Raw genomic sequence first — 14,698 nt, 5'->3', positions numbered from 1 at the left:
GTTCCTGGCTGAATGTTTATCACTAGGAAACTACTTTAGAGATGCAATCTAGTGGGATTTGAAGCACACAACCCAGCCTTTTGTGTGTGTGTGTGTGTGTGTGTGTCTGTATGTGTGTGGGGGGGAGTGTCCATGCTTGCGAAAAGTGCTTGTTCATGTGTGTGTGCATGTGTATGTGCGCTTGTGTAATGTGTGGTCAAGAGTCGAATTGAGTGAAATCATGAAGCCTCTGTATAGACGTGGTGTTGTGTGTGTGTGTAGCATACAGCGTACATGCAGGTGTTGGTGTGTGTGTGTGTGTGTGTGTGTGTGTGTGTGTGTGTGTGTGTGTTCATGTTTATTTATGTACGCCTGTGATGAGGCAGGACCATCTCAGTGGGCGAGTTTCAGAGGTGGGCAGTTGATCATAACAGCAATGATTCATCCCCCGCGGCCTCCAGACAGCCAAAGCCCATCCCAGCCCCTCACAGAACCCACATAGCCACCGACGTGTCCCCTCCTCCTCCATCACCTGCAGCAGGCTCCGCCACCACAGCTGCCCAGGCAGGGAGCGCCAGAGTGGGGCTGCTGGGCTGGGGACGCTGGGTCCCTTGTTCTGGAGCTCAGCTGGATGGCGCTCGCCACCATTTGGCTGTGGATTAGCAATATGAAGCACCTGCTGGAGTGTTTGCAGTGACAGACGAGGCTGTGTGTGGGTGGGTGTGTGTGTGGGTGTGTGTCTGTGTATTGGTTTGAGCAGGGTTTGAGCAAGATACCTGTTAAAGTAGAGTCTCTCTTCACCTTAAGAGTTTGAGATATTGAGACGCGCCTAAGCACACACACACACACACACACACACACACACACACACACACACACACACACACACACACACACACACAAACACAGTCACGTCCTGCTGAAGGAATTCATGCACAGATCAATATCTGCCAAAGCTTACTGCATCGACTCTTCTTAACAAATGCCCCTCCAAAGTGCAATATTTGCAGTTGAAATCGATCTCTGGATGCTGTTGATCCTTCTGCTGTGTGTGTGTGTGATTATGGAATTATTCAGAAGAATCCGTTAACGGCATTGGCTCCCCTCCCCCTGAGGAAGCCGGCTTCTCCTTCAAGAGTGATGGCTTTGCATTGATGCCCAGCACCTTGCTTCTCCTTCAGTGGTTATGGCTATGCAGTGATGGTCACCACGGTGTTGCTCTAAAGCTAATTTATTAGTCCGAGGTTTATTAGTCCAAGTTTTCCTTCTGTCGGAACCAGGGCTGGGAACCTCCATCTGTGCGCGTGTGTGTGTATGCATATATATGCGTATATGCCTGTGTGTGTGCGTGTATGCTTGTGTATACGTGTGTGTGTGTGTGTGTATACTGTATATATATATATATATATATATGTGTGTGTGTGTGTGTGTGTGTGTGTGTGTGTGTGTGTGTGTGTGTGTAAGCACAAGGTTGGCTCGTAAAAATGAGCTGAGATAAAAGAGACTTCCCTGCTTTAAAAGAGGGCTGTTAACAGAGAGACAGGTACAGTGCTGCTGCTTTTAGAGCGCCGTAAAGCTGAGAGCCATTAGAGAACTCTCCCTCTCTCCCTCTCTCTCTCCCCCTTTCTCTCTCTCTCTCTCTCTCCCTCCCTCTCTTACTGTCTATTGAGGGCTGAGCCAAGACAGGGGGATGAGGGAAGTAAGGGAGGGAAGGAGAGAAGAATGGAAAAGGAGGGATGGAAGGAGGGGAGGGAAGGGGAGGGGAGGAGGAAAGACGCCAGAAAAGAGCCGAGCGAGGAGAGGAGAGGAGAGGAGACTGAACAGAGGGATGGTGTAACAGCCATAGTGCGGCTTCAGTGGCTCCACTCTAATGGAGCTGGAGCTCTGGCTAGATAATTAGGGGACGGTCGGGACAGTTGATCTGTGTGTGTGTGTGTGTGTGTGTGAGAGAGAGGGAGATGACAGAGAGTGGGAATGCTATTGATTTTCCTGCTAAATGGCCAGTGCAAGTGAATCAAAATAAATGTCTCTCTCTGTCTCTGTGTCTGAGGACTAGTGGACGTGTTTGCGTGCTGTGCGCTGCTTCGTGCCTCTTCCTCATTCCATGCCCCTCTCCTCCGTGGCCTCTTTCAGAAATGCCACATCAGCGCCCAATGGGAGCCATTGGTGTTAGTGTACTGGGTCTCCAGGCCATGTTTACATTACTGACATTTTGTTTGTTTGTCTTTGTTTGTTTGTTTGTTTCTACAGGTGTTTGGTGATATTTACCACTTCCGTCACCACAGAGTGGTCAAGAGGTCGCTGTCCGATCACCGCGGTCACCATGTCCAACTTACGAGCGAGGCTCAGGTAAGGCGCGCGTCTGGTTCAGTCTGTAAACCTCTAGCGCTATCCTCCCATCGCCTCCCTCTTTACAGTCCCTTTACATCTGGAGAGTGCATGTGTGTTTGCATGGGTGACAGATTGTGTGTGTGTGTGTGGGGAGGATTGTTACTCTGTGTGTGTGGGTGTGTGTTTATGTGTGGGGAGGATTGTTACTCTGTGTGTGTGTGTGTGTGTGTGTGTGTGTGTGTGTGTGTGTGTGTGTCTGTGTGTGTGTGTGTGTGTATGTGTGTGTGTGTGTTTATGTGTTGGGAGGATTGTTACTCTGTGTGTGTGTGTGTGTGTGTGTGTGTGTGTGTGAGTGATGCATCACTTCTCATATTTCCCCTCTCCTGCTGCGTTCTGGTCACTGGCTCCCTCTCCTGCGTCTCCGCATGCATTAGAATGCCAAGCGCTCCGCATTCCCCTCACGCCAGCGCAGCAGGGGCCATTATTCTGGATGTCATTTTCCCTTTCTCTTGCTTTCTTTTTTAAAAGCAGATACCCACTTATTGTGTCATGCCAGAATAGCTCCCCACTACACACTCACACACACACACACACACACACACACACACACACACACACACACCTCAACCCAGCCCCCTCTTCTCTTCAACGTTTCTTTTTCTCCGTGCTTTTCTCTGAGTCACTGATTCCAGTGAGTTCAGCAGAAAAAAAATAGAAATTCTCTTTCTCTTCTGTCTCTCTTGCGTCTCTTCGTCCTCCTGGTGGTCCAGGTGGTAAATTAGTGCACTGTCCAGCCTGACAGAAGGGTCACCCTGAGAAGCTGTGTGTGTGTGTGTGTGTGTGTGTGTGTGTGTGTGTGTGCGAGATAGTGTGCACTAACATGACCGAGAGTGGTGACTGTGGCATGGAGGTGTATGTAAAGTGTGTGTGTATATGTTAATGTATGTTAAGTGTGTTTTTGTCTATGTAAAGTGTGTGTGTGTGTGTGTGTGTGTGTGTGTGCCCGTGGGTGTGCCCATGCGTGTGCAAAGTCAGTGTCCCCTCCTGGAGGGGCCCAGGTGGAGCCTCTGCTCCATGGAGACCCCATTACTCACAGAGCCACAGGGAACTGCAGCACTACCCCCCTAAGAGTGCTGAGGTATCTCTCTCTCCGTGTGTGTGTGTGTGTGTGTGTGTGTGTGTGTGTGTGTGTGTGTGTGTGTAGCCATGACCCTGAGCCCGCAGGGGCCATTCGTCTTGCTGTTTTAATAGATGGCACTGACGTCTCACAACATCCTTTTTCTTTTATGTGCCGCCTTCTCTCTTTAGCTCCGCCACCACCACCACCCCTCCCTCCCTCCCTTCCTCCCTCCCTCCCTCCACCCTCTCTATCCCCCCATCTTTTAGAGGAGAAATGCAGAGGAAGCGTCCTCAAGCCAACCTGTGTCACTGATCCCTCGTTCAGAAGGGACATGATGCGGTGAAGGAATGCTCTCAGAAGTTAAAGCCTTTTCGTTTTATCGCCCGTTGACCTTTCTTTGTGAAAGTTTTAAAGAAGGGTAGTGCTGGTCATGGTGCAGTGGCCAAGTCTGAAGTGGCTCTGTTGTCCATCTTCAAGGTCTTCTCACACACACACACACACACACACACACACACACACACACACACACACACACAGACATTCATATTTTTGATGGCAGTGCAGCATATCCACTAAAGCATTGTGAAATGCTGCTACAGTATGCCTCCATGTGCCAATGCCACATCGCTACACAAAAACATAACCTTGCAACATCTTTGGATGCAGCTGAACCTTTTGGAAACCTTTGAACCTTTGAACCTTTGGACCTTTTGAATATATGCATCTTTTAATGGCTTTGCAGAAATGGTTGTCCGTTGAATCAACAGTATGTAGAACTTACATAACCGATGCGTGTAGTATAACGTTACACTTTGCAGAGCGCTTGAACTTGTGCGGTGGTGTGTAGTGTAGTGCGGCTCTGCACTTCACTGCGCTAATTGGGGAAAAGTAAACAAACTGTGGAGAGATGTCTCAGTTGATAAATCTAATTTGTATTTCAGTATCGTATTTGCATATGGTGTGCGTGAATTTTGTAAATATTGTCGAAATATGTTAGCCTTTCAGTTTTTCTTTCAGCTCCGAGCCATTCGTTTGTGTTTTCTCTCTCTCGGTTTTCTGCCCTATGAAAGCTATATATAATCGACTGATTATTACTGTCATTTTAATGATCCTAATTGATTATTAAAATGACTAATTAAATGCTGCTTCTTTTATACTTTCATACCAAAGTCATATTTTGTGAGTCCCTAGCAGCGCTGGGGCACATTAGCCGAGCTCTGCTCATATGCCCACTACACTTTCAAAAACCTTCTGGGGGAAACACTGCAGTGGTCCATGTCTGCCCGGTCCTGTTTTGTGGTCCCTTTCAACAAAGGAAGAAAGGACCTCTTATGTCTGACTGGCTGTCATGGCTCTGAAAGGCTGGCTCTTTGAAGTGGGGCTGCAGGTCTTCAGAATCAGCTCCTCTACAACATACAAACATGCACACAGAATTACAACACATGTGCACACACACATTTAGGGAAGAGCTCAAGAATTTGTCACTCATCGATCGTTCCCTAGATCAGAGGAGCTGTGTGTGTGTGTGTGTGTGTGTGTGACGTGGATCTGTGTGCAAGACATCCCCCAGTTTAAGAGCCTAATGGAAGCTTGTTGGCTGCTTGAGCATGGTCCATTACTCACCTCTGGTAGAGTGGGGTTAGAGAGGGCTGTCTCTTCACATGCCAGACACTCACTGCTCTAACAGACGTCCGGCTCCAACACACACACACACACACACATACACACTCACACACTCACTTTGATTCACATGCTCATGCTCACACACGCACACACACACACACACACACACACACACACACACACACACACACACATACACACGTCTCTCGTGTTGGTGAGCGATGAGTAGCTGGTGTTAGCAGACTTCTGAGAGTTTGCCCCGTCTCAGAGGGCTGGCAGAGAGGAGAAAGGGGCCTTGTTCCAACTGCAGGGCCAGCGTCCTCCCTCCCTGCCTGCCTCGCTCCCTCTGAAGTCTCCTCATCATGACATCACTGATAAGAGGAGCCACAGTACCTGGGCTCCTGTGAAGTTCACAGGGGGGGGGTAGGGAGACTGTGTTTGGAACGCAGCCCTGTGCTGGCACGGCCTACAGGCAGGCTGGAGTCTGGAGTCTGCAGCGCTCTCCCGGCTCCTCCTGGACTGGGCTGGACTGGGCTGGGCTGGGCTGGCTGGGCTGGACTGGACTGGACTGGGCTGGGCTGGACTGGGCTGGACTGGGCTGGGCTGGGCTGGCCTGGGCTGGGCTGGACTGGACTGGGCTGGGCTGGGCTGGGCTGGGCTGGGCTGGGCTGGGCTGGGCTGGACTGGGCTGGGCTGGACTGGGCTGGACTGGGCTGGGCTGGGCTGGGCTGGGCTGGACTGGGCTGGCGATAAGATGCCACTGGAGAAAGTGGACACATGCATAGTGCCTCAGCGACTGCACATCACGGCCTTGCTTACAGACAGTAGTGAAAATAGGCTCACTCAACTTCCAAACTTGGAAGTGTTAATATATTATATAAAGAAACTATCAAATGAAAGTTAAAAAAAATGCACTCTCAAGCTTTTTCTCAAGCAGACACACAGACACACAGACATGGGGAAAAAAGTCTGGTCCTCTCCAGGGATGCATACATAGACACACTCATTCATGCATGCTCAGGCATCACTTAAGTAGCGACTCTGTGTGTGTGTTTGTGCACCACTAAAGAGGACCCAACACACACACACACACGTCCACTGAGGGCTGTGTCTTCTCCAGACCAGACCAGATTCCTGCTCCATCTCCCACCACTGCGTCCTATACTGTACCGTAGCTCCCAGCCCAGTTTTGTCTGGGATTATATATTCAGGAAGCGGGTAATGCACACTGCATGCCTCTGCCTCTGCCTCTGCCTCTGCTGAGCTGCTCCACCACCGCAGTAGTCTCCGCTTTGCTCCGCTCCGCTCTGTCCTGGCTGCAGGCCGCCTGTGGTTTTTTTTGATTGGATTCCCTTCGGCGAGTCTTGTCCAAAAGTGCGGTTTTTGATTTGACTTGATTTCAGCAATTTTTCGGGCCCAGAAGAGTTGTGTTCTAGCTGGAGCGCCGTTGGGCTCTGGTGTTTGTCTGTCGATTGTGGGGGTAGGAGGGGGGTAGGAGGGGGGTAGGAGGGCGAGGGCGAGGGGGGGGGGATCAGGGGAAATGGGCATGAAAAGAAGGCTTGCAGGTGGTTGTTATGACTCTGCTCAACGTAACGCGGAGACCGACACCACAGTTGGCAGAAGCGGGTGTTTAAATGTCGATTCATAAATCATTTCGGTGATAAATCTAGGGGATAAAGTGTTAAAAATAAGGGGCCATGGGAAGCGTGCTGTGCCTCAGTGGCAAGAGAGTGGTGAGCCTTGGCAGGGACGCCGCTTCCCTGCTCTGCTCTCCCCTCCCCTCCCCTCCCAGACCATTCAGGCTCCAAGTCGATGCGTGCCGCTAGGCCTGATGGGGGACCAGCGGGGCTTGGCCTGCCTGCAGGGCTTCCTGTTGCTTAATTCCTTCCCCTCCCAGAGTTCCTTGCCGGGGAGCAGAGGGAGTTTTTTTATATTCTGCTTACATACTCGCTGAGACTGATTACTGTAACTTGGCCTTACTGTATGGAAGAAAAGCTGGGTTTCGACGTTTTTGGTGCCAGTGCTGTGGGCAGGAGCAGGGACATATGGCCCATTTGCAGGCTGCCATGGTCAATCTTCCAGTTTAGTCCGGACCAAATTTGGAGGTAGTTAAATCCATCATCCACTCAGCCTCATAGAGTGATGCATCACGGTGGTCACGAGCCAGTGGATGGTTTCATTCGCCATGGCGTGTTTGGACAGAAGATAAATGCAAGGTGAATATATGAAAGTTTTTATGGAGAAATAAGGTTGATCTAGTGAATATTATGAAGCAGAGACGATCGTTCAGATGAGTCTGTATCTCGGTGGAAAAAAAGAGGCTGGCAAATAAAGCATGATTTTGTAGATGTTGTCTCCATGAGGAATGTGAGAATACTCCGCTGAGTCTAATAGACATTGCCACAAATGAGGAGCGAGGGTAAACCACGCTCAAGAAAATCTCACAATTCATTAGGACGAGTTCTTTAAGCAGTCCAGCGGGCTCTTGTTTAATTTAGGACTCGTTGGCCAGAGGCAGTTTTTAACGTCCTATTTCCTTGTTGAATTTAGCGTTTGAGCATGTGAGCTCTCTCTCCCACCATCGCTCACACACACTCTGCTGCAATCAGCTGAATCAGCTCCTCTTTAGATGGTAGATACTACCCCACAGAGGGAAAACTCACACATTTGGACATAAACCCAGACACCATCTGTATCGTCTCACCCGGTGGAAGCACCTAAATAACACTCCCTTTATACTCTCGTTGGCTATATGACTACACACCTCAGGTGGTGATTATAATTTTGCAGCTGAGGCAAGAGGTACCCATGTACACTGTGATGGGTTTGCAAAGCCACTTATTGTATACAGTATTCTTGCCATAAACAGAAATGGTCGGCAGGTTAGACGCTACCATTTGAATTATTGGACAACATACAGGCACACACAATAATACTGTATACCTGTAGTGTACAATTTCACATACTCCACTCATCACTTCAATGCCGTGCACACACTCGGAGGATTTGCGTTTCCCATTTTCTGTTTTTCTATTTTCTTTTCTCTTCCTGTAGACAGCAGAGGGGCACAGAGACAAAGATTTATCACAGACTTCTCCCTGCTTGACTGTGGCCAGTGCTGGAGCAATATCAAAGCCTCTGCTTTCCCAACTCCTGTTTTGTGTGTGTGTGTGTGTGTGTGTGTCTTGGGTTTGTGCTGTCTGCCTGCATAGCCTTGATTGTTGTAGATGAGTCCCAGGAGGAGTGTGGAGCAAAAATATGAGCAGAAAGTCAGCCACGCCAACACAAAAGCACACTCTCACACACACAGCTAGACACTGTTAGTACACACACTCACTCTCATAGATACAGACTGTCACCACAGACACATACATAAAATGGAGACACACAAACAGACTCTACACACATACACATACACACACACGCACACACACACACACACACACACACACACACACACACACACACACACGCACACACACACAGACGTTTTGGTGCAAAGGCACATATACACAAAGGCACACACAGGTTGGGTGGATAAAGTAATAAGAGTGGGGGTTTCGGGGTCTCGGTGCTTTGATTGAAAGTGGCGCCTTGCCCTCAGATTGGATTCCAGCTTCATTAAAACCTCCAGTCTTATCTGGCCTTGGTCGGGCGGAGAGGTTAGTGCAAGTTCAGCCCCTAATCAAGATGGATGTCGCCCTCCCAAGGATCCTATCTGTCCCGTTGTTTTGTCTGCTGTTATTAAACCTAGACTTATTTATTACAGCGCGGGCTGGTTTCCCCGGCGACGATTAAAGCTTTTCCTCAAACTGAAGCACAGGAAATGGTCTTACAGTGTTGATATTTAGTTTTAATTAATGTGCTCTAATTTCATGAGCAAGTAAACTCTGTCTGAGGTCTAGAGGCACTGTGATCACTTTTGTGTGAACCAAGCGGTAGGCTAATGAATGCTCCTCTCGTTGGGCCTTGGATGCAGCACTGCAGAGTGGAGCTTCTCTTATGTCCTTTGAAGGGGTAGTTGAATGGCTGCCTGACAGTCAGATTCCCAGACTCACCACTGCAAGTCTGTAAAAGCATTTATTAAAGTGTTTGCTAAACATTACTCACCCTTTTTTTTTTTTTTTTTTTTTTTTTTTTTTAATCAGTCACTCCTCTTGCACAGAGGTCTTTGGAGCTACTAGCCTTGGTATCAATGCTGGTGTGTACACACAAACTAGGCTACTTCTATCTTAAGAAGTTAGAAGTCAATCATGTGTCATCGGGCAGCGCTTGACCTGACAGACCACTACCAGATGTGAGCCTGACAAGTGAGGACTTGAGTAGCAGTTGGATGATTATTAGTGGTGATGTGGAAACTGCTGGTCTGCTCTGCACACAGCCAGCCAACATTCACAGCACTCACTGCGGTCCAGATACACCTCATTGGATTGGATGTCAGTTGTAGATAAATGGTGGTAATTTGAATTATATTGAATGATTGAAACAATTTGTCGTTCACGTCAAAAAAAAGTTGACCTCACAGCAACGCGAGTCCAACAGAGGCAGTTTGTAAATAAAAATTATAGACGCGTTATAAAGTTTTCCATCTCACACGCTGCGTATTTTCTCCCTTCCTTGACGGCAGCCGCATAGTTTTTCATCGGAAAATAGAATCGGTTGCTCTTCTTTCATCACCTAAACCCAGCCCAGCCGCTCGCTGATTGGCAGACCCAAAAATTGGTTCCAACAAGCCAGTTAGTATTTCCTGGCTACCGCCTAACAATCCCGGCTAAAAAACCCAGGCTGAGATGGTCTGGGAAGCACTAAGCTAGGAAATTGCCCCCCAGATAAGGCTGTTGGAGGCAGATAGTCTAATTGAAGGGGACCGCTGGAAGGGGCCCCTGGCCTGCATTCCTGGAAGGCTGACTGATGCCTCTGTTGTTCCACAGAACCTGTAAGCCGCTCTGTAGCAGACTAGCGTTCCGAGGCACATTTGAACTGTCAGCAGTTTTTTTCTTCTTTTACAAAATCACACATTTAGACAGCTGTGTCTGGACAGCCATGGAGCTTATTATTATTCAATGTGTACTACCATTATTCATTTTGGCGCATGAGAATCCGGCCGGGAGAATGACAGCGAAATGCCTGTTGTGTTAGCTAGCCTGTCTTGTCTGCATACTTAGTCAATCAGAATGTGTTTACAGTTAGAGGCGCGCGTGCATTTTTGACATTCCTCTGCGTGTATGGTGGTTTTGCATACATGTTTCAGACTATAAAAGCAGTCTAGCGGTCTAGCGCTCTTACTGTCAGGCTCTGAGTGATTTAATGGCTTGATTGAAAACAGCATGACATTTCACCGGGTTGTCTGGCTCCTTATTAGAAGCCGGCTTTTCCCGAAGATGATCATTTTCACTGTTCGCCCCCCGAGGAACCTGCTGGTTCGTCGCAATGTCCTCATCCATCTTTTTCCGATCAGGCTGACATGCGACTCGACTGAGTCAGGCAGCCACCTATCAGCCCGGGTCCGGGATGGGGGGGGCTTTGACGAGCTACGGGGCTGCCCACACTCCTGCCCGTCTCTAAATCTCCCCCTCAGCTGTTTTGACAGGCGCTCACCGTGGCAACAGCTGCTCAAATCGTCGCAAGCATCCATCATCCTCACAGTACCCTTCGGGGGGAATTAATTTATCGTGATGCACGCGTTCGATTGAACTGCCGGGCAGATGCTGTATTTACGACACCCGCGCTCTCACAGGGTTGTCGGCGACCCAGTCAGGCCAACAGTCGGACCCTCCGTCGGCTCGTTTGCTTTGTACTCTTTTATTACTTGACCCTTATTGTCTCTTCAGAGGTATTTTTCTCCACTCTCTGGAGGTGGAGACGTTGAGCGGGCTGTGACCTCACTGTGCAAACAGAGTTACCTTGAGCGAGCTCGCAAAAAAACGGCAAGGAATGTAAAAAGTGGTGCGTTTGTAGTACTACCCACCGAGCTCCTCAGGAAAGCTCAGAAAATACATCAGCAGCAGATTGCTCTCTTTCTCTGATACCGCTATGAAATGAACAGATGCTGGTTAAAGTTCACCAGTTCCTGTAGATTTCATTCAGCGCTACCTCTGCCTGTTGAGTAGATTCGACCTGTTGGCTGCTGGATGATGAGCGTAACGTTCCACTGCTGGAGATTATACAGCAGGCATAGCAGCAACAGCCTTCTGCTGCTGGGTTTGCACTAGCAGTCCGATTTTGCATTTTGAATGCTCTCTAGGCAGATGCTGGACTGTATGGAATGTGAATGCTGAACTCTTGGTGTTGCTGACTGGTTGAGAATTCTGTACACCCGTGCATGACTCTGATTGGCAGAATGGATGATTGTGGATGAGTGTGGAGTGTGACTAGATGTTCCTGCAGCGCTGGCCCTCGGATACAGAATGGTCGTTTAAACACTATTATACCGTACGGATACGGCTCCTGAGGCAGTGCAGTGCTTGCCTGGTAGAAATCTGATGCTGTGGTGCTATGCATCAGTCGCCTCTCGCTTCTGTCCTGCTTCTGCATAGAAAGCAAAAGGCCTGGAGATCCCCCCCCCCCCAACACACACACACACACACACACACACACACACACACACACACACACACACACACTGTACTACAGCTCTGTTATCTCTCTCATTTATGGGGAGCAGAGCAGCGGGAGAGAGAGAGATGAGGAGAGTGAGAGGACAAAGTGTGTGTGTGTGTGTGTGTGTGTGTGTGTGTGTGTGCGCGCATGCGTGTGTGCGTGTTTGTGTGTGAGAGAGAGACAGTAAGGATGGAGAGAGTGTGTGTGTGAGAGAGAGACAGTAAGGGTGGTGTGTGTGTGTGTGTGTTTGTGAGTGAGAGAGACAGTAAGGATGGAGAGAGTGTGTGTGTGTGAGAGACAGTAAGGGTGGTTTGTGTGTGTGAGAGAGAGAGGGAGTAAGGCTGGTGAGAGTGAGTGTGTGTGTGTGTGTGTGTGTGTGTTAGAGAGGTAGTAAGGCTGGCGAGAGAGAGAGAGTGTGTGTGTGTGTGTGTGTGTGAGTGTGCACGCATTTGTCCGTGTGTGTGGTCCGCTATCTGCCCTCATCTAACAGTTTAATTAGTCTCCCATTCCTGCCATCAATTTTCCACGTCCTCCATCTCTCTCTCCCCCATCCCTTTCTATCCCTCCCTCTCCCTCCATCTCTCTCTCTCCCCCTTCCCTTTCTATCCCTCCCTCTCCCTCCATCTCTCTCTCTCCCCCTCTTTCTCTCCCCTCCCTCCCTTCCTCTCTCTCTCTCTCTCCCCCTCCCTCTCTACATCTCGTCCTCTCTCTCTCCCCTACTCCCACACAGGGGAACTGCCGAGGAGGCATCTTTATTCTCTCCCCTTCCCTCTCTCCCTCCTCCCCCCTCCTCCCCGCACACCACCCCTTTTAATCTCTGATTTCAATAATTGAATTCTGTCAGGGTTTTTTAACTTCCCTCTCCTTTTTGGATGCCGTCCCCTCATTTCGGCTCATCGCCATTCTGTTCTCCCCCCATAACTGTCTCTTACACAAAATAATTACCGTGGGCCGGCCGCGGGCTCATCCATCAGCAGCCGCGGCTGATGGAGGGGATGGCGGGCGGGGAAGCGTGGCTCGCGGCTGGAGGCCCAAGCTGCACCGTGGGCACTATTGGAAGCTAAAGACCAGCTAGAGGCTACTGTTCGGCCTCCTCCTGAGTGCCATCTAATTATTAAACCTGCCTTTTAAATTAATCCGTGTGGTGCTCTCTCTTCTCTCTTTGTGCGTGTGTGTGTGTTCGTGTGTGTGTGCGTGTGTGTGCGTGCGTGCGTGCGTGCGTGCGTGCGTGTGTGTGTTTGTGTTTGTGTGTGTGTGTTATTAAACCTGCCTTTTAAATTAATCTGTGTGGTGCTCTCTCTTCTCTCTGTGTGTGTGTGCATGTGTGTGGTTTAGGTGACGTGGGCGGAACAACAGGTGCTGAAGCGGCGGGTGAAGAGGGACATCTACTCGGATCCGTCGGACCCCAAGTTTGGCCAGCAGTGGTACCTGGTGAGTGGGAGGAGGCTCTTAAGCAAGTCTGCTTCTCCACAGTATATCAACACCAAAGCACGCTCCAACACTACGCCCATATTGAGGCACCTCAACCGTGCCAGAACTGCCTGCACTTGCATTCCATTATCCTCATTCCTGAGTGCATAGGTGTTGAACAGCCGACACCTCCAGGGGAGAGCAGCTCTATTTTTGCGGCTGGGGGGGTGCCAATAGTCTCCATAATTATATTAGTCACCTGATAATTAGGCTTTAGGCTTCAACCTCCTCTCCCCCCACCCCCTGTCACGCACATATTATTATTCATATCTGAGTCACATGATTGCCCAGACATTTTGTGACGCTGCCTGCTTCCTCGAACTCTCAACTGGCTCCCGATGAGTCACGTCCCCCTGGAACACAAGGGCCATGATTACATCACTCGGGAAAAGCCCGTTGCTGACCTCTTGCTTCTGAAGTGGTGTGGATCAGTGTGGCTCAGTTTAGGAATCAAGCCCCAGTGCTTGTAGGACTCTTGAGCAGATAAATTGGGGAATGTTTCCTCTCTTTGTTTGGAACTTTCCTGCACCCCCCCACACACACAGTTCATTTCCAGAGATTATTCTCTCTTTCCCTTTCTTTTCATTAAAAATGGGCAGAGTTGCTTTCTCTCCCCCCGTTTTAATGATGAAGGACCACCCCCTACCATCTCTGCGCATGATTGCCTTTTTTTTGTTGCTTTGTTATTCTCGGTTCTGTTTGAGTGAGCAAGGGCCCGTTCAATTTGGCCCCTGTTAATGCGGCAATTATGTAAGAAGGAAGTGAACTCATTAGCGGAGTCAGCCAGACAACATCTGACGGCCCACCGCCCAGCTCCTGGAACCACAGCATACATAAATAAAGAAATAAATAAAGACGTGAATAGAGAAAGGATGATTAAGAAATAAATCAATTTAAAAAAAAAAAACAACAGCCCTGAAAATATAATTTGGCACGGAGGGCAAAGGAAGTTCGCTCGCCGTTGTTTTTCGAGTCGCCACTCACCATTACGAGATGGAAATGTCGCCGGCACCGTTTCCGTGATGCAATGTGATGCGATGTGTTCCATCAAGACGATGATTTCCTCGTCTCTTGCCACCACTGCAGTTTAGTCCAGGCAGCCTGTTATCAGCAAGCGTTCATTACTGATGTGGTAATGAAAATGCATACAGGCCTAAATGGGTTTCTCACAGAATGGCCATTTGTTTAGTCAACAGCATGCCAACATTTCTGTGCACAGAGACACATAAGTACCACGAGAAATTCAAATTTTAACAGCCTCCTGGCAAAATGTGCTTGTGATGTTCAGAGGAAAAATGTTACCAGCCCTTCTTGAAAGACCTTCTTTGTTAAGCTCTCTTATAGAGTTCAATGCGAGATCTCACTTTGTAGTCGTTCTGCTGAGATTGGGCCTTATTAAAACTTGAATCCCAGTGATTGGGTTGGAGAGAGAAACTAAAGCGACAGTCGAAAGCAGATTTACCATGTAGTTGCGTTGCCCCATTTTTTTTTTTAAACTTCTTGCTTGCACATGTTTTGGCAAAACAAATCGATGGGCGCACATCTGTTGCAAAATCCCACACAACCAGTAATGAT

The 14,698-nt window shown here is 49.0% G+C and overlaps 1 protein-coding gene across 3 annotated transcripts in view; it reads left to right on the top strand.

Annotated features, from left to right (window-relative positions):
• furina (furin (paired basic amino acid cleaving enzyme) a) overlaps positions 1 to 14,698 on the top strand; it is a 110,268-nt gene that overhangs the window by 47,930 nt on the left and 47,640 nt on the right. For all 3 annotated transcript variants that reach the window (XM_062548985.1, XM_062548986.1, XM_062548987.1), the window contains exons 3-4: positions 2,230 to 2,328; positions 12,989 to 13,084. In XM_062548985.1, the coding sequence (XP_062404969.1) occupies positions 2,230 to 2,328; positions 12,989 to 13,084 (195 nt within the window). The remainder of the gene's footprint in view (positions 1 to 2,229; positions 2,329 to 12,988; positions 13,085 to 14,698) is intronic.

The sequence above is a fragment of the Sardina pilchardus genome, chromosome 11 (assembly GCF_963854185.1).
Source record: "Sardina pilchardus chromosome 11, fSarPil1.1, whole genome shotgun sequence".
NCBI classification, from domain to species: domain Eukaryota; kingdom Metazoa; phylum Chordata; class Actinopteri; order Clupeiformes; family Clupeidae; genus Sardina; species Sardina pilchardus.
This window is presented reverse-complemented; position numbering and strand designations above follow the sequence as displayed.